This window comes from Sander vitreus, chromosome 21, assembly GCF_031162955.1.
Source record: "Sander vitreus isolate 19-12246 chromosome 21, sanVit1, whole genome shotgun sequence".
NCBI classification, from domain to species: Eukaryota; Metazoa; Chordata; class Actinopteri; order Perciformes; family Percidae; genus Sander; species Sander vitreus.
In genome coordinates, this window is record NC_135875.1 from 3,875,339 (window position 1) to 3,895,342 (window position 20,004).

The 20,004-nt window shown below is 41.0% G+C and overlaps 1 protein-coding gene across 1 annotated transcript in view; it reads left to right on the top strand.

The window, feature by feature from the left end:
- LOC144536216 (corticotropin-releasing factor receptor 1-like) overlaps positions 1 to 19,642 on the top strand; it is an 89,446-nt gene extending 69,804 nt beyond the window's left edge. The window contains exons 10-14 of the mRNA XM_078279237.1: positions 135 to 207; positions 11,890 to 11,975; positions 12,100 to 12,235; positions 12,524 to 12,565; positions 19,390 to 19,642. Of these exons, the coding sequence (XP_078135363.1) occupies positions 135 to 207; positions 11,890 to 11,975; positions 12,100 to 12,235; positions 12,524 to 12,565; positions 19,390 to 19,530 (478 nt within the window). The 3' untranslated portion in view covers positions 19,531 to 19,642. The remainder of the gene's footprint in view (positions 1 to 134; positions 208 to 11,889; positions 11,976 to 12,099; positions 12,236 to 12,523; positions 12,566 to 19,389) is intronic.
- The last annotated feature ends 362 nt before the right edge of the window (positions 19,643 to 20,004 follow it).

Here is a 20,004-nt window from a genome sequence, read left to right on the forward strand (position 1 = left end):
ATATTTTGAGAAAATGATTGACTGAAAAACGTGTCTAAACATCTGAGCACAAATTGCTGAACTCAGAGAGAAGGATGAGTGACACTATAAGTACTTCCTGTAAGAAGTAAGCATGATTTCTGTTTTGATTTCAGGTGCTGGTTTGGGAAGCGAGCTGGTGTTTATACGGACTACATCTACCAAGGTCCCATGATTCTTGTCTTAGTGGTAAGAGTCTGTGTTTTTTCTCCTGCAGTAGCAGCATTTTACATCAATCGCTGATACAATTAGTCTTTATTATGTCTTTTGAATGCCTGCCAGGCATGAAATGTCGAAAACCGCAACACATTCTTCATGTTAGAAATGATAAATGACAAGTTCTAACCCTTTACCTGTCGAGCGTAACGTTTAAATTTCTGCTGCCTGGCACGTTGTACAGTAAGAAATATGGGAATCCTTTTGGAAAACAAGAATGGAATCCAAGAATATGTCCAGTCCTGTTTGTACCTACTATGATTTATCTCTGACATTGGGTTATTTCCATACCCTGAGGGGATGTTTTCCATTCCTTCATTTCATTATTTCATCAGGTGGATCTGTGTGTTGTCACCATGGGCGTAGGAAGCAAATGAAAATGTGGGTGGGACAATCTTAATAATCTAAACGGGTGGTCTAGGGGTCATCCCACACAGGGGTTAAAGTGAGATCTGGCAGGTGGGGGAATCCTAAGATCCAGAGGGGGGACATTTTAAGTTTAAAGTTTCTTACTACTTTAAAGTGCTCATAATATGCTTTTCGGCTATTTCCCTTTCCTTTATTGTGTTATACATCTTTTTTTTGTGCATGTAATCGGTTTACAAAGTGAAAAAGCCCAAAGTCCACCCCAAAGGGACTTACCATCTCCAACAGAAAACACTGTTCACAAACTGCTCCAAACAGCTCTATTGTAGTCCAGCCTTTACTTCAGAGACAAACGTGGTCACTTTGTAATACACGTTATAATGCTCGCCTAGCTGCTAGCATGGCACGTCCTCATACTCTGCTTCTGACTGGCTAGTAGTCCTTACCTAGGTACTGTCAGGGCACGCCCTCATACTCTGCTTCTGACTGGCTAGTAGTCCTTACCTATGTACTGTCAGGGCACGCCCTCATACTCTGCTTCTGACTGGCTAGTAGTCCTTACCTAGGTACTGTCAGGGCACGCCCTCATACTCTGCTTCTGACTGGCTAGTAGTCCTTACCTAGCTACTGCACATGTGCGACTCCCAACAAAGATGGAACAGAAGTGAGATGTCTCACTCTGTAGCTAAAACAGAGAGCTCAACACACAGGGTGAAAAGAGGAGCTGCAGCAATGTGCAGTACAACAAAAATATGGTGGTTTTTGAAAATTAAACCATGTAAACCTATTCTGATATAACCTCAAAATACAATTATGAACCTGAAAATGAGCATAATATGAGCACTTTAAAGTTTCTATTTTTAAAGCTAGTTCACCTTTAAATATCGTTCTTTCCTTCTTCTAAAACAGCCAGACATTGAATTTTCATTCAAACTAAATTATGACTGGTGTGATAACTGCATGCATGCCATGTCGTTCACTACCGAGCCTGTTTGTAACCGGTAGGCTACCGACAACGTGAGCTTCACCTGTTTAACTGACTTTACCAGATAGTACGCAACTGTCCTGCTTTTATTACAGACATGTTAGTCTACATCGACATTGTTTCATTTCCGAGATCGCTCTGGTGCCGCCGGAAATTCAGCCGGATGTCACTCATTTTGGCCCTGATGTCCATCACCTTCCTCTTTCTTTGTGTTATAATTCTAAACTCCGGTGGATTTGTGAGGACTATGGTTAACTGCTCCTCAGATCTCTGCAGGGTAAATCCAGACAGCTAGCTAGACTATCTGTCCAATCAGAGTTTTCTGTTGCACGACTAAAACAACTTTTGAACGTACACGTTCCACCAAAACAAGTTCGTTCCCGAGCCTATTTAGCAGAGGCACCATGGCTCTGTCCGGCAGTAGCGCCGCCCAAGACGATTGTGATTGGTTTAAAGAAATGCCAATAAACCAGAGCAGGTATTTCTCCCGTCCCAGAATGCTGTGTGGACTAGCCAGACCCTCTTCCGCAGCGCTGTGGAGGAAGGTCTGGCAATGCGAGTCACTGTCCTCCTTTTATTACAGACATGTGAACTCACCACAGACAGTTGCCTTGTTCATGGACTCACGGCGGTGAATAGGGGAAACACTGGAATGGATATTTGGCGTTATTTTAAACAAACAGGAAACACTGATGTATGAAACTGCCAATCGGATTGATTTATTTATTAATCAAAGGTGCCAGAACGCCGTTCCGGATCATTCCAGCCCACTTTAATGAATGTTTTAACAGAGTAGATGTCATTTCCTGTATTCTGGTGCCTTTTAACAGGTGGTTTAATACTTTTGTCTTGCTTGAAAAAGATGGGTACATTTTGTAATGTCACCCAGAGGAAGTAGTTGGTTCCATATCACATATTTAGAGATATTAAAAAGCTAAAAGTACAGAAATTGATTGAATGACTAAATCAGAGGCTTTTTTAATATTAACCACTCATTGTTTATCTAAACTTGAGGATCTCTTTATCCTTGCATGAAATTGCAAATTCTGCTAAATGAATTTCTTTAAAGGTCCAATGTGTAGGAATTTCTCCCATCTAGAGTTGAGATCATATATCAATCAACTCTCTCGCACCACGCAGTTCAAAGTACGTATTACAGCTACGGTAGCCTTCACGCTTCAAAAAGCCGGTCTCTTGCTCTTTTCAATATCCTTTTTCTTTTTCTGGGTGAAGAAGAAGACTCCTGTTCCTTAAATTTGTTTCCATGTTTCCTTCCTCAAACTTTCCGGGGCCGGGAAGCTACGATACCCGTTAGCAGCATTAGCAGCACCTGTGAGTTTATCATGTGACAGCGAAAACACGAAAGGCGGAGCAGTATGTCCTGTATGTCCCTTACCAGCTAACGTATTTCAAGATGAATGTTTAGTGAAAAGGAGAGGACAACTGTAGTCAGAGTGCCTCTCTGCATTCTCCATTTCTACTGCTCCTAAGAATCACCAGGATCCGAGGCTGACGTTATCCCGGTGACTTTGTTCACACACACATTTTTACACTCATATAAATAGCACTGCTGCGGGGGCCAGCTTAATGGAAAATCTCATGGGCTCGGGGCGGGTCAGAAAGTGACAAAGCAGAGTTCCGAGTAGCCTGAGTTATTATTGGGGTGGGAATCACAGGGTACGTCATGATACGATACACGATACATGGCTCACAATACCAATAATATCATGATACAGCATTTCTGCGATATTTAATATATTGCTAGACAATCCTATAATGATACATCACGATATCGGTCGAACTATGAATATGAAATGCCGTGAAAAGGTTAAGTGCAGGTTTTCTCTCTTTATTCACTGCAAGTCCAAACTGTTAGAAAACAACCCAATTCTGCAGCACAAGTTGTTCAGTCTGTAAATTAAAATCACAGAACTGTAGAGCAACTATGGGTCCAGACCTTGGACTTAAACGTGGCTGGGGCATCTGTTATTGTCCTCTAACTGTCGTCCACAATCCCGTTGAAAACCTCTTCCTCTTCGGCTGGTTAAGTTATGTTTAAGTTTTCCTCGTTCATGTGTTGACTTCCAGCTCTAAGAGCAATGAAGTAACGCTGGGAGCAGTGAAATCTATTCAGAGCGCCTTATTTTATTCATTAAAATATTGATATTTGGCGCCAGCGTATTGATTTTCGTATTGCACAAAGAAGGACAACAAAATGGGCGCCTGGGTAGCTCAGATGGTAGAGCACGCACCCATATAAAAAAGGTTTTATTCCTCGACGCAGAGGCCCAGGGTTCGAATCCTGTGGCAGAGTTCCTGCATGTCTTGCCCCACTCTCTCCCCTTTCATGCTGTCATGGTGATTAAAGGGGGAAATGCCCAAAAAAAACATCTAAAAAAAATGACAACAATATATTGCAGTATCGATACACCCCTAGTTATTAATATCTCACAGAAACATTGATCCTTCCACCATCTTCTCCTCTCTGTCTCTAAAACCACGGTGGGATGCACGCACGCACGTGGTGAAAGGTCGCATTGAAAATTTGGTTTGGAGTTTCTTTGATTTGGGCAATCTTTTAATAAGCATGCAGAATGGTTTTGATAATGAAGCACTGACACAGAGCTCTGGAAAAAAGGCAGAGTGAAAAGATCAGTGCAATTTTAATCCATTTTAATTAGGATTTCGGCTTCTTACGATCACAAAAACAATGTAATCAAGAAAAACTATTATTTTGCACATTACGTTTTGCAAGTAAACTCTTATTTTGTCTTGTGTTCTTAATGAAAGAAAACAAATTAAAATGGGATGTTAAATAATCATGACTTTAATATTGACCAACATAATCATGATTATAGAAATGAAATGTTTTTTTCCATAAATTGAGCAGCCCTATCTTCTTGTTTTGTTTTCGACAAAAACATGTTAAAAGTGGGGGGTCTAAACTAATAATTTCAAAAAGTCCCACCCTCACATAGTGACTCAGACGCCTGTGGCTGTCACTCTCATCTGCATCCAGCTGCACATTCAGCCGCTAAACTTTAAATTACTGCAATATAATAGCTGCAGGACTCTCTGTCAGCATTAAGAGCAGAGCAGAGATGTGTTGATGTGACTCCTCCTTGCTCTGCTAACAGTCTGCGGGTCTCAGACACTCAGCCCTCCAGCCTGGCTTATGTTGAATGATCCTACAGATTTTGGAGATTGTCTGGGGACTCTGGCCGGCTCCTTGTACAAGATTTAGTCATCTCTCGTCTGCACTACAGTAACTCCCTCCTGGCAGCGCTTCTAAAATGCTGTCCTTGGCCCAGTGGTGGAAAATACATTTACTCAAGTTGTGTACAATTTGGAGGTACTTGTGCTTCTACTCCGCTACATTTCAGAGGGAAAATATTGTCATTTTTACTACACTGCATTTATTTTAAAGGTGCACTATGAGTTTCTGCATGACTTCCCCTGTTGACGTTCCAAGTAAATACCAAACAAAGTACCTGTTAGCAGGTACCAGGTACTTTTTTTCGTAAGTAGAGTCGAGTCGAGCAGGTACCATGTAATGGAAAAGCACCATAACTGTCACTGACCCCCACCCCCTCACCCAACCATCTTGTCGGTGATTGGCTGGAACGTGGTTTGTTGTATTTTGGTGCACAGCCTGTGCCTCTAGTGTTTGTTTGACGTTTACGACCCCTGTGTTGTCTCCCGAGACCGGGCTTTTTCACGGTGTGTTCAGGGGGCAGGCAGCTAGCGGATCAAGGAGAGATGCCTACCATTTGAGACAAAAATGAAATTGCGCTGAAACCACACAGGAACTCATAGTGCACCTTTTAAAGCTTTAGTTATTATGTTGATTCAGACTATTGATTCAAAATAAAAAATGTTATTTCACAGATTAAGTCCACATCTACACTACTACATTTTCATTTTTTAAGTGGCGTGTTGAGACAAAAAAACGATCTCCGTCCACACAGGAGTTTTAGCTCCATTAGCAGAACTAATCTCCGTCCATATTAACACGTCTGACCACACACATCACATGACCATTCACACACACTGGACATGTGCATGCTGGTGTAAACAGGAAGAATATAGTCTGACGTTACTCTGCGGTTGTAAATCATGGATGTATAAGTTGAAAATACAGAAAATACTTTGGAGAAAGAACAACAACGGTGAACAGTAAGAGCAGGGATTTATTATGTTGGAGCGACGACGAGGTGGAACTGTTACTGAAAGGTCTGTAAGCTACCTAACTGATAAGACTGACATGCGTCATCATTTCCAAAGGTCTCCGTTTTGTGTCCGTCTAGACTACAAAGCAACCCCGGATTTTCCAGATGTCTCCGTTTTAGGGTCTCGGAAACGCTGCAGTAGTGTGGACATGAGGCGGAAAAGCAGCAAAAGTTATTTGTTTTTAAACCAAAACGTAGTAGTGTAGATGTAGCCTAAGTTACCCAGTGGTATATGGAGTAGTTAAAATTAGCCCCACCTACATGCTGCAACTTTAAAATGATGCTTAAACATCAATTCATCAATAATTATATTCCTTTAATATTAGAGTCGATTTTATTGGCATTGCACTGAGTACTGAAACAACGCCACAGTTTAGCATCTCAACAGAAGTGCAAATAGCAGTTAAGTGCAGAGAAATCTACATATATATGGTGGTAATGTAACAATAATAAAGTGTAAGGGGTAGATATGAGTTTGCTCAGATAGTGTATATTTATGTTACAAACCCTGCAGGTGTCCAGGAATAAGGGAAGTGACGAACTGCCGATGTAGTCAAGCAAGCACTCTCCATTTTACTGTTTAGCGTAGCGAGAAAGTCGATATTACAGAGTTACAAGCTCTCTGCTCAACAGTAGGACACAAAATAACTAACAATAAAGGGGTCAAGTGAGGCGAGGAACAAAGGAAAGATGGTGGCTTCATATCATGTAACAAACAAATAAAACAAAACTCACTTCCTCACCCTTCAGATTGCCACTAACTCACTACAGCTGAAAGAAAAGCAAAAGCAAAGAAACCAAAGCTTATCTGGCTGCACACATATTACCTGTCGATATAACACACCTCCCTGTAAGACCAGCACGCCCATAGGTGCAGAGATGGGCGCAGGTGCATTTGCTATTTAAACGACGCGGGCGCTGGACGGGAAATTGACAACTGCGTCGGTCTGAAACTAGCAAAGATACTTGCGTCGGGGTTTGCACTACGCCGGGTGCATGATAGGGCCCCTAGTGTTCAAGACCTAGGGCCCTGTCTTGCAGGGAAGTGATCGCGCCATTGACCAACAAAAACCTGGTCTAAAGTCAATAACGCAGCATTTCATTGTTATTTTAACAGAGCATTAGTAAAATGCTCCTAGGCTCGTGCACAGCGTGTGCACACTATGCTTGTTACACACACAGGGACGCACAGCAGCACACACACATGCAGAAGAAATAATATAAATAAAAATATTACAATGTGAAATAGTATGATTGTGTATATCTATACATTTTATATTACATGTTATTATGGTTACTGGTGAAATGATCAGATTTACAGAATTGAAGTAATGGCGAATGAAATTGGCTAATTTTTTCCCATCCCAGAATGCTGTGTGAACTAGCCAGACCCTCCTTCTGCGGTGCTGTGGAGGAAGGTCTGGCAATGCGGGACTAGCTCAGACTAAATCATCATGTGCAGCAAGAAGCCAAAAGATAAAGCACAAACATGAATACACTATAAATATACAGCATGGACAGTAGTACTGTATGTATGGGTTGTAAGAGTGTATACAGTCCAGGTAAGTGTATGTGTAAGTACATATGAACAAATATTATTAGTGGTTGACTGGTATGGGTTTCTCAATGGCTGATGCCAAAATTTAGACAGCAGTTCAGCCGATGGCTGATTAGTCTCGCATTGACAGACCTTACTCCACAGCGCTGTCCCACCAATCAGCCCCAAAACGTACCAGTTAGAGAGGAAATGCCCTAAACATATTCTTTGTAAATCTTTACAATTATTCCCCGTGAAAGAACCAAGCAGGCCTGCCTTGTTGCACAATCCAAATTTTCTTCAAAAGTTGCCATTTTCAGCGTGTAGCTCGCTAGCTCGAAGGTTGTTGTTTCCCGAAGAGAACAGAGTTTGAGAACAGCAACACACAGAGAGCGGAAGGTGAGGCAATTATCATAGAAATCTTCTGGAAAATTAGAAAATTCTGGAATAGGCCATTCTGCATAATCAGTACTTTTACTTTTACTACTTTGATGCTAATACTTTTGTAATTTAACTTTGAATGCAGGATTTTTACTTACTACACTGTTTTATTGCTACATTTACTAAAGGAATACTTGTTCCAACACTGTCCTGATCCACATGCCTACCCTCACACTCTGACCACTACCTCCCCTCGCTGTGGTGATTTGACCGTTTCTCTGCTCAGTTTGGACTATTTTCTCCCTGCTGGGTCTCCAGTGGTGGACTGACCTTCCCATCCTTGCAAGAAACAGCACGTTCCCTTATCTTCTCTCTCTTGGGTTAAAAGTCATCCTTCCAAGAAACACTGTCTCACTCTCTCTCCTCCCTTTCCCCTGAAGTACACGTCTGCCTTCTTTAAAATCTCTCTGCTACCTTCACTGGATTCCTTTTCTTGCTTACAATAATAGCTGCTCCTCTCAGGCCTTTATCTCCGTGCCGAGCACTTGATCCTGCAGGATCATCGCCAGGTCACCAGAATATTTGTGGTATCTCCTGTCAGGGTGCTGTGGTGGTGAACTCTCCATGCCTGTCACCCTTGGTGGCTGTTAATGTCAGCAATAAGGGATGTACTGCTACACTGTGTTGTACTTCTAAGGGATACATACAGCATATTTAACGTGTTAACATAAGCACTAATGCACGGGGTTAGTGAGGACCGGTATATTGTTCTTGAAAGATTGCCATGCATCTGCCAAGGTCAGGTCAGCTGCGGCTGGAAAATATTCCTACAGCTATTTTTGCTCCCCATGTTACATCATTCACACCTATTGCACAAGCTATTTATTTTGTCATCCGTCACATTGTAGGAAAAGAAGAACCAAGAAACAGGTTTTAGCATTGTTAGAGAATATTGACGATTCAAAATTCCTTTTTATAGTCCTAACTGTTTAAGCTTACATTGAAAATGTTAGTGGTTGGCCTGTTGGGTAGCTGAAACGTCTGTGTGATCTATAAAATCAGTGTTGATACAAGCATCGAATTGCTTAATTAGCTTCTCTTGTATTGGTGCTCTTTTCCAGGGCATATACTACTCTCAGCTTTATTGTAGCTTTTGGGAAGGGTTATGGTTATTGTATTTAGCAGACGCTTTTGTCCAAAATGACAAAATATGAATCTTACAATAGTTAAAATTAACAGTAAACTGTTTTTAAAAGTTGCAAAGCCAATATTAAGCAAAATAGTAATAATAATGCCAATACAATATCAATAATAATAAAAATAAAATAAACAAATACCATAAATATACAAATCATAACTCTAAGAATGAATGAATTATTTAAGTGTAAGATCAACAGATAAGTCTTGAGACCCCTCCTTGAAGGATCCAAAACGATCACATGAACGCAGAACACTAGGCAACTCATTTCATAGAATGCACGCACATTTTAAGAGGACTGTCTGCAGGGAATGTGTCTGACCAATCACGGTGGGTGTCGGCCGCCTGGGCCAAAAATGCCAGGGCCGATTTTTTTTTTTGTCCCAGTCCAGCCCTGACAAATGATAAGGCATTATTTTATGTTTTCTTATTGTGAACAAATCCCAAAAGAAGACTGTAAGAGCCATTTTGTTTTTTTGTTTTTTGTTTGTTTGGTTTGAACTTCCCGCCACTTGGGGCAGTAGTTCGTTGTCAATTAGACAAGGTATTATAATCAAGAGGTAACTGCACTCAGGTGCTGCATTGCTGTAGAAGCAAACCGTGCCTTGTGGAAGATGTATGTTACGTTTTTTTTATTCTTATTTTTATCTATGAGTGGAAAGTAGAATAATAAGAGTGAAGTGGCTGTTTTCAGTTTCATTACAAACTATAAGAAATACATTGAGTTGTTATTGGAAACACTGGACACTTGGTCATTTATCACACGCGTCTAAAACAAATCAAATCTGCAACCGTGGTGGCGTTCTTTTGAAAGGCAAAGGAGTCACTACAAAGACAAAAACAAACAGTGAACCCACAACATGCACAGTCCTGCTGCCATGAACTCTGGTTGAAGAAGCATTGCCTTTAAAATGTACTAAAAGTACCAAAAGTAAAAGTACTCATAATGCTGAATGGTCAATTGCAGTATAATGTAAATGATAGTATTGGATTATAATTATGAATGCATAATGTCTTCAGCACTTCTCACTTGGAGCTGGTAAAGGTGGAGCTAAATGTATCTACTTACTGAGCAGCTTGTGAATTTCCCCCCAGGGATCAATAAAGTTGTATCCACAGACTCCTTGGCATCAGTGATGTCACCCATTGGTTTGTGGACTGCTGTTTTGAACAAGGGGGTAAGCTTCTCCTCACAACGCGTACCTGCTATGGCGCCATTTTGATGCTAACAAGCACTCACCCCCCGTTAGCATTCCATTGACTGCCATTCATTTTGACGTCACTTTGACAGTGAATAACTTTACATCTGAAGCGTTTAAAGGAGAATTCCGGTGGCTTTCAACGCGTAGCTCTGTTATTTTTACATTTGGAGTGCTGTCAGTAGCAAGAAAAAGGAAAACAATCAGTGCTGCCTACACCGTGTTATCCTCCTGCTAGCGTTAGCACCCAACAGGCTTAAACAGGGCAAGTTTTAAACTTGTTTTTAGCCTCTTAACATGTTCAAAATATAATTAAAAGTGCCCACCCATGTGAAGTGATTCCTTCTGAGTGAACACAGTGAATCTGACTGCAGTAGATGTGACAGAAATGCATGAAAGTTCTGCTAATTCAGCTGTGTTTAGTTCTGGTGTTGAGACGGCAGTTGAGTGCTTAGGGACCGTCTACAAACCGTCTACTAAGGTAGTGTCTCCAAACTTACCTCAATTATAACTTGTCTCCTACTAGTTGTACTACAGCACTTTAAAAAAAATAAGCATATGCCAATTTTTTTAAATATGTTTGCATCTCTTTTCTGTGTTGTAGTTTGTAGACGGTCCCTAAGCACTCAACTGCCGTCTCAACACCGGAACTAAACAGAGCTGAATTAGCAGAACTTTTATGCATTTCTTTCACATCTACTGCAGTCAGATTCAATCAGTCAGTACAAGGTAATGGAGCCTTTTATACATTGTCATGTTTCTTTATAAAAAAACAATGGAAAAATAAAGTCTTTAAACGCTTCAGATGTAAAGTTATTCGCTGTCAAAGTGACGTCAAAATGAATGGCAGTCAATGGGATGCTAACGGGAGGTGATCGTTTTGTAGCATCAAAATGGCGCCATAGGAGGGCCGAGCTCTGAAGCGAAGCTTACCCCCTTGCATGGCACTTCCTCATGCTCTGCAACTGACAAGCTAGCAGTACTTACTGCACATGTGCCCTCATACTCTGCTTCTGACTAGCTAGTAGTCCTTACCTAGGTACTGTCAGGGCACGCCCTCATACTCTGCTTCTGACTGGCTAGTAGTCCTTACCTAGGTACTGTCAGGGCACGCCCTCATACTCTGCTTCTGACTGGCTAGTAGTCCTTACCTAGCTACTGTCAGGGCACGCCCTCATACTCTGCTTCTGACTGGCTAGTAGTCCTTACCTAGCTACTGTCAGGGCACGGCCTCATACTCTGCTTCTGACTGGCTAGTAGTCCTTACCTAGGGTACTGTCAGGGCACGCCCTCATACTCTGCTTCTGACTAGCTAGTAGTCCTTACCTAGCTACTGTCAGGGCACGCCCTCATACTCTGCTTCTGACTGGCTAGTAGTCCTTACCTAGCTACTGTCAGGGCACGCCCTCATACTCTGCTTCTGACTGGCTAGTAGTCCTTACCTAGGTACTGTCAGGGCACACATACAAAAGGAGCTGCAGCAATGTGCAGTACAACAAAAATATGGTGTTTTCTGAAAATTAAACAACCTTTTCTGGTACAACCTCTAAAAACAATTATGAACCTGAAAATGAGCGTAATATGAGCACTTTAAAGTAAGGTTTGTTAGGAAAAACAAACAAACGTGGCTAGTGGAAAATCTGGCTGGTAACTTTTAAAATCTACTACCTGTGTTGGTTGGTGATCAAAAAAAAAGCCCTGACTATAACGACTTCATAAAGAGCCTCACATTCATCGCTGCGTTTGATATTTCCCTACAGATTAATTTCATTTTCCTCTTCAACATCGTGAGGATCCTGATGACCAAACTGCGAGCCTCCACCACATCCGAGACAATCCAGTACAGGTACATTCAATGCAAAACTTTCCTCCATACACACACCTTGGATAATGTTTCTACTTGATTGGTGGAGTGTGGTGAAGAGACTGTGCCTGTAGTCTTTCTGTCATGGTTGTGTGATCACCTGCAGGAAAGCTGTGAAAGCTACACTGGTACTTCTTCCTCTCCTGGGAATCACCTACATGCTGTTCTTCGTCAACCCGGGGGAAGATGAGATCTCTCAAATCGTCTTCATATATTTCAACTCTTTCTTGGAGTCCTTCCAGGTACGATTTATCCCGCAAATTAAAAAAAAAAAAGGATGTGGATGCTTTCGGGGACAAACGTAAAGTATAAAATCATCTCTTGTGTGGATGTATTTTTGTATACAAAGACAGTAATTGTAATGAGTGTCAGCAGAGGAGATGATTGAATGTAACGTGTGTGTGTGTGTGTGTGTGATAAGCTGCTGTGCATGTGATAGAAACCGGATCGGGCGTTGATGTTTTGAATGCCCTCCTTTTTGGGCATGATGTTTTGTTCCTCTTTTTATCTCCCTCCTCCTCTCCACACAGGGCTTCTTTGTGTCGGTGTTTTACTGCTTCCTAAACAGCGAGGTAAGCAGATTCACATCCGCCTATTGATCAAACATTTTATGCCTCCCCCCATCCCCCTTGCCTCAAACACTTATTTATAATACCCGTCTGCAGGGGCTTCCACTCTCCCTTTTGCTACATGTTGCTGTGGGTTATCAGAGGGAATTGACTGAGAATGCTTGGAGCACTTATATTTAGGGCACAATTAAGACTTGTCATGTATAAGTGACATCACGTTCTACTCTTTATGGCAGTGTCAGTCTTAATTTGATCTCGTGGAGAAACCGTGGGTGAAACCCTCTCAGAATAGCACCGAAATATGATTATGCATGCGTGCGCTTAATGTGTGATGATGTTATTATTCATTATTAATATTACTAGCAGTAAGGGCTCCTGCACACTGGCTGCGTGGCGTGAGCGTGTCAGCTGCGTGGCGTGTCCGTTTTTATTTCGCCGCCCATGTTAACAGGTTAGAGCTTACACACTGCCTGCGTGACACGCACGTCTCAGACGCGGCTCGAGCCGCGCCGAAAACACGCGCATGCTAGAAATAGGACCGACGCCTATTTTTTTGTTGGAAGCGTTTCCAGGCAAAATAGAATACGAAAAGATGTTTATATGTCATTTTGACACAAATACATTTAATAAATGACATGTTGTTTGAAAGTCTCTAGGTTTTGACATAAATGCAGATATAAATGTAATTTAAAAAAAAATAATAATAAATAATTATCGATTTTCAAATATTGCACCTGTCAATACAGAACAAGATATTCTGTAGCCTATTTTGCCGTCAATACTGCCGACGTTGTCTTTGCTGTAATCAAATCAGTATATATTTATGTTTATGTTTATGGGAAACATACATGTGTCCAGACGAAGGCTAGCAGCAGCAGCGCCGCGTCAGACACGTCTCTGGTGTGTAAACATATAAAAAAAACGCCACGCAACAGAAACGCCACGCTCACGGCACGCAGGCAGTGTGCGCAGGTAATAGTTTTATTGCTTTCATTAGTATTATTGTGTGTAGTATAGGACTGCACGATATGAGGAAAATATGCGATAACGTGCGATTTTTTTTTTTTTTTGACCAGGTGTTCTCACAGATTATTTATTTGTTTAATTACAATATTTATTATATATATACATATGTAAATGTGTATGTTTTCTTTTCTTTTTGTGGTATGTAAGTATATACATATGTAGGGAATTGTAAAGGATGTGTTAAAGATATATGATATAAATATGAAGCCATGGTGATTATTATGGTATGATTATATAGAAGTGGGTAGGGCTAGGATTAAATAAAGCTTCAGCTTCTTCCTATTCCTTTTTGGACATGTTTTTATTATTGTGTTTTTGTTCTTCTTCTTTTAGCTTTTGTTGGATTACTTTTTACTCACAACTTCATTCATTCATTAATTCATGAATTCATAACTTGCACTACATAAACAGATATTAATGTGTAACATAGACTCACTTTGTTTTGATGCAGTAAGCACAGTAAATGTCCCATTAGATATCAATGCTTGAAAAGATTAGCCTGATGGGTTTACCTGTCTCTGGGGGCAGGTCTTAAAGTTTGATTGACACATTTTGGGCAAATCATTCGGACAGTAGACACGGTGTCTGGATTACCGTGAGGGCTAACGGTATTCCGGACGGCTGGGAATTTCACGTCAGACAAAATGCCTCTGTAAATGTGTATATCCCTTCAAAAAGTCTAAATATTTGCAGAAAGTAACTTAAGAACTTTTCTGTCATTTTGATGGTGGGTTATCATGCTTTGAACAAGTACTTTGCGATCTTAAGTCTTTCTGTTCTGCCTGTCGTCCTGGCCGGAGACCCCCCCCTCGCCATTTTCTGAACACTCATAGGTGCACTTTGGAAACTGATTTCTCCTAAAAGATTGGCTCTGGAAACTAGAGGTTGGTCGGAGTCAAAAGAGAAGGAGACAAGGATGACATATATTTATTTATATATTGAAAAAAGCCAAGTCTCTGGAATACCGCGAGCTGTCGGAAGTGTCCGGAACAGTGAGCCACTGTTACTCAGTTCTGCATTTCTGCTGCCTTCAATATTCTGCTAAAATACAACAAATTGTTTGTTGAACTTAAAACAAATGAAAGGAAATCATTTCCAACGTTCTTTTATTGAACAAATTGAACATTGAATGAAACATAAAGGGCACCTCTAAAAAAGAATGACCGTTAGATTTTAAAGTGTAGTTTTCTACAGATTTTTTCTCTCTTAACTAACTCAAAACAATCTCTGAGTGTCTTCCGCGATACGTCGCAGCCTTTGGCGATGTGTTTATTGCGGCGATTGATATCGCGATGACGATTAAAAAGATTTATTGTGCAGCCCTAGTGTAGTCGCAGTGTTTTGTTGGGTTTCTTGGGCTTTTTTCGTGACATGTTTTTGTTATGTATAAAATGTGCCAGAATTCTAGAGAAAATAAAATAAAAAACATCAATCTTTTTCCCTTCTTCCAAAACTCACGACCCTTCCCTCCCCCTCCTCCCTCATCCTCCACCTTATCCGTAACTAATCCCCTCTTTGCACAATCTCTCCAGATGTTTCCTTGCATGAACAAGCCCACTAACGCAAACAATTATTTCATAGTTTACTCTATGCAAACAGCACGAATAACAGAATATCAGAAGTGAAATAGATGTTAGAGGAGGTCACGATGCTTCTGGCTTATACGGTGGATCTACACCAAAAAAACTATCAACTCTGGAAGGCTGAACTAACAGTGAAAACACACCAGGCGTCGCGTATAGCCGCGTAGCGCAGCTATTTTTATTTCATATCCTGAAGGAGAAATGACCATTCGTGCCAAATTATATGGCACAATAGTTTCCAAGATATTTCAGTCCAAACCACAAACGTTAATGTCATGATGGCGCTAGAGGCAATGTCAGGGGATCACCAAAGGCATCAGGATTCATTCTTAAAATAAAATGTAATTGTAATCCATCCAGAAGGTATTGAGATATTTCAGTCTGGACCAACTGAGCCACACTGCTAATGTGGCAAAAAACAAACTTCAAAATAAAATACCCAAAAAAATAAGTCAATTCAAACTCTTGATGTGCCGTCTGGCTTCATATTTAAAAATGTTTTAAAAGCCAGTGAAAATGTGTTTTTTTTTTGTACAGTTACAGTTCACCCTCCTGTTGTCCTCGGTTCAAATTTGACCCATTTTCAAAAAGTTTCTATATCAAAACATTTGGTTTCTTTCAGCCAAATAGTCAAAAAGAAATAACGTGGATGGTTCCATACAACGCTCATCACAAGTAAAATAAATGATCAGTTCACTACTTTCATTGAATATGTGTGTGTGTGAAAAAACGTTGAAAGAAGTGACAAAGATGTCAGAAAAAGCTTCAAAAACGTCAAAACGCAGAAAAAAATCAACACAAACATCGGAATAAGTGACAACAAAATTGGAAAAAGAGCTTCAAAAATGTCGGGAAAAGTCATAAAAGTGTCAAAAAAGACGACCAAAACATTTTTAATTTTGAACCAGAAAAACTAAAAGTTGCAGATCGACTGACACAAGAGAAAAAGTATTCCTCGAGTATAACTGCAGTATGGGAGTTTAAAATTCAGCAGGTGGGGATGTAGTTTGATCAGATTTGATTGACAGTGCTGACAAGCGCTGTCAATCACATTGTAATCAATATATTGCTAAATTCTGATTGATCACCTTTTTTCTCCAAATGAGCCCTGGCCACTTTAAACCTAGATGTTCCACTTCTGGGTTTGCTCCGTTGCCCCTGGAAATTCGGCCAGATTTCACTCTTTTCTGACGGATGTCCGTCCCCTTCCTCTTTCTTTGTGTTGGCGTTCTAACCTCCGGTGGATTTCTGAGGACTATGGTTAACTGCTCCTCTTCCGCAGCGCTGTGGAGGAAGGTCTGGCAATGCGAGACTACTTCAAACTACAGAAAATCTCTCGCGTCAAAGAAAACAAAGTGTTCAAACTTTGGTAGTGCAGATTTTAAGCAAATTAAAACATTAACAATAAACCTCAGGATGTTAACACATCACTCATGTTAACACATCAAGCAACAACAACAAAAAACGGATCACCGCTGCAGATTCCCTTTGGGTCTGCTCATCACTTAAAGTGGGAAACTGGAAGAGAAAATAGATTTTTTTTTAGAAAGGACAGCTTTGTATTTAGGAGTGTTAATTAACTGACACATCAGGCTCTCAAAAATCTCGATGCATAGGCCCTGAAGATGAAGTAGGCATAAAGATAATGATATCATCACTTGACCTTTTCACTGTGACAATGTGGATTATGTCAGGCCTGTAGGTTTAATCAAGGCAGCCTAATGGTTCGTCAGCTGAATCCTAATGTGGAGCTTCAGTCGGCCCAATCTCAACACAGAGCCCAACATCTGATCACAGAATAATCACAACTTCACCGGCTATTCCTCCAGTAGTACAAGAATGTAATATCAGCCGACTGCTGGCCTTTGGTTAACGTCTCACACTGGGTAAGCCGGCTGGATGATGAATGAATATCTCATCATGGAGCGTGTTGTAGGGGCTTAACTAGCATAGATTACAGAGGATATTGATTTAAGGTTTTTGTTTCAGGCTAAGGATAGCAGAAAAGAAATGAGACGGATGAACAAAGAACCCACGGTTACATCTCTTCTTCAAGAGAAGAGAAAAAAACATTTAGCACTAAAACACGTGCAGAGGATTAAACGATCTTTACAGAGGACAGCAGCCAAACATAACGCCGGTTAGCACGCTGATGAATTGAGATGTAACATATTATAGTGTGGTGAAATGATTGTTTTGTGCGGATCAGCTTTTTAGGTTCTTCTGAGACGTGTATCGTGATTACTGGAGGCAGGGATGCAGAGAAGTAGGACACATGGGACGATTGATTTTGGTTAGGGAGTGAGAGAGGAGGAGGAGGAACCCTTTTTTAATCATCATTAAAATGATTTACAGTATGTTGTTGCTACAGTGTGAATTCTGTTTATAAAATATGTGGAATTTATTGCAATTGGAGGTGTAAATTGGGTTTGACATCGAAGAGACTGATTTATGTAGAAGCCCATTTCTGCCAGGAAACAAACATAAACAAATGAAAAGTTAAAGGAATGATAAAAGTCCTCACGGTAATTCATTCAAATCATGAGATCAGTGTGGATGCCCATTTGTGCCAGCAAAAGAATAAAAAGGATGAAATGTTAGCATTGTGATGAAAACAAAAGATCCAGTAAGTCATGTAATAAGAAACTTTCTCAAAATATACTAAGTCATAGCCTGACAAGCCAGACCCACATCCAGATGTTGAGTCTGGGAACTCCCCATTGGCAGGGCTCAATCCGAGGGGCGGGATCAACGGTTGTCTTTCAATTTCCCTCTGCACGCAATAGGATAGCTCTACAACCAACCAGAGCAACACTAGTTGATAGATTAAATGTATCCGGTCGGCAAAACTCCGAACACATCTTCCTTTTTTAAGAATGACTTCAGTGCCGTTCTTTGTTCTTTTCTCAAAGAAAAGCTTAACTCCAAGTCTTCCAGAGTCGCGGCCAAAGCCGATTCCAAAGACCACTGTTCACCAGCAGCAGCAGCCATCTTCTTTGTTTTCAAGTAGCAGGGGATTGACACGGAACCGTCGCAACTCTGCCGTCATTATGTTAAGCCCCGCCTACCGACTCTATACACGATGTGATTGGCCCAGCTAGAGTTTGGCTTTTCCAGCTCGCAAGCCAACGGAGATTTGCTAGACCCCCTATACATTTAACTAAGTCATTATTTCGAAATAAATAAGTCATTATTTTTGCGACACTAAGACATTATGCCCATTAAGCGTGAACGCTGTAACCGGCAGCTGCACACTGGGCTACAATGTAATCCTATGCTATGGGGCAAATGTGCATCGTCAATTTGGTCCACTAAAAGTGCTTTATTTTGACACTGAAAGTCTCACATTAAGTGTCTGACAACATTATGGAAATGACCCCTTCAGAGATAGACCTTTAAAACCTCTTTGAGACCTTTCTGTTTAACCTGAAACAGCTCTGAAGTCGCTAGTGCTAAACCCACCAGACTCCATTTAAAAAAACAATACTTTTAGCGTGTATAGAGCCAAATTATTTTCACATGTAAATCGGTAAACTGTGTTTATTTCAACCAAAACTAGAGTTGTGAATGTGGGAAAAGTGGAAAGACGACCCAAAATGGCTTTTCATAGTTTTATTTTGTTTCTGTCGACTTTGAATGAAGTGTATTTTACGAAGCTAAAATTACTGTTTATTTACATGAAGTCTGGTGGGTTTAGCGAACGCAATTTCCGTGTATGTTTTTATGTAGAAAGGTCGACCTCCTTAGAAATCCTTTCCATAATGTTGTCAGACACAATATTAATCTGAGCCAGTCAGCGGCAAAACAAGCACTTTTGTGAAGGTGTTGTATATTCAGATACCACAAAGGTAAATACAAGCTGGACAATTGTCCTATTAACTTCCATTGTAGCTTGTTTCTCCGCTGCCGACAGCAGCGATCTCACTTAATACTGGACCAATGTCAGAGATTGTTCCCATCAGTCACTTGGACACAAAAACATAGGGGTCCAGGTTGAAAAAAACGGTAGTTACCCTTTAAGTGAATGTACTTTGTTGCTTTTCACCACTGCATCCATGTACAAAATATACTCCATATTATTTATTATAACAGCAAAAACAGATGCGTTTAAAACAATACGAGGTGATATCTCAGTAAACAGGGTCATTATCAAGGGGAACACGAAGATCAATCAGCGGCCCAGCTGTTTATAAATCCTCCGGCTTTTGTTGCCGACAGGTGCGGTCAGCTGTGAGGAAGCGGTTCCACCGCTGGCAGGAGCAGCACTCCATCCGAGCCCGGATGACCCAGGCCATGTCCATCCCCACTTCACCTTCACGGGTCAGCTTTCACAGCATCAAGCAGTCCACGTCGCTATGAGAGCGGAGACCAGCGTCGTCCTGGATACGAGCTTTTGGCTGTCGTCATCGTTTTCTGCCACATCACTGAAGTACACTGAAACACTTTGTGAGCTGGGGCAAAAAAGCTGCAGAGAGAGACAGGGAGAGGGAGGGAGAGAGAGAGAGAGAGAGAGGGAGAGAGAGAGAGAGAGAGGCTGCATCAGCCTCCTAAACCTCAGGAGGGACATTATATACAGACTTGAAAATGGATAAGGACGGAGATAAAGGACACTGCAGGCTTTAGGAAACAAGAGGTTAGTGGATCAAAAGATGCACGTGACCAAGCTGAGTTTGACATTGAATCTGGGTGTGATGTACAGCACTCCATGCTCTTTAATGTTTGCCTGCCATACAAATTCTCTGTTGTATTCCTGCTTGCACACTTTTAGTTTTAGTTTTTTTGCTATCTTTACGTCAGTGAGAAATCGGAGCTCGTGTCGCTGGACTGCACTGA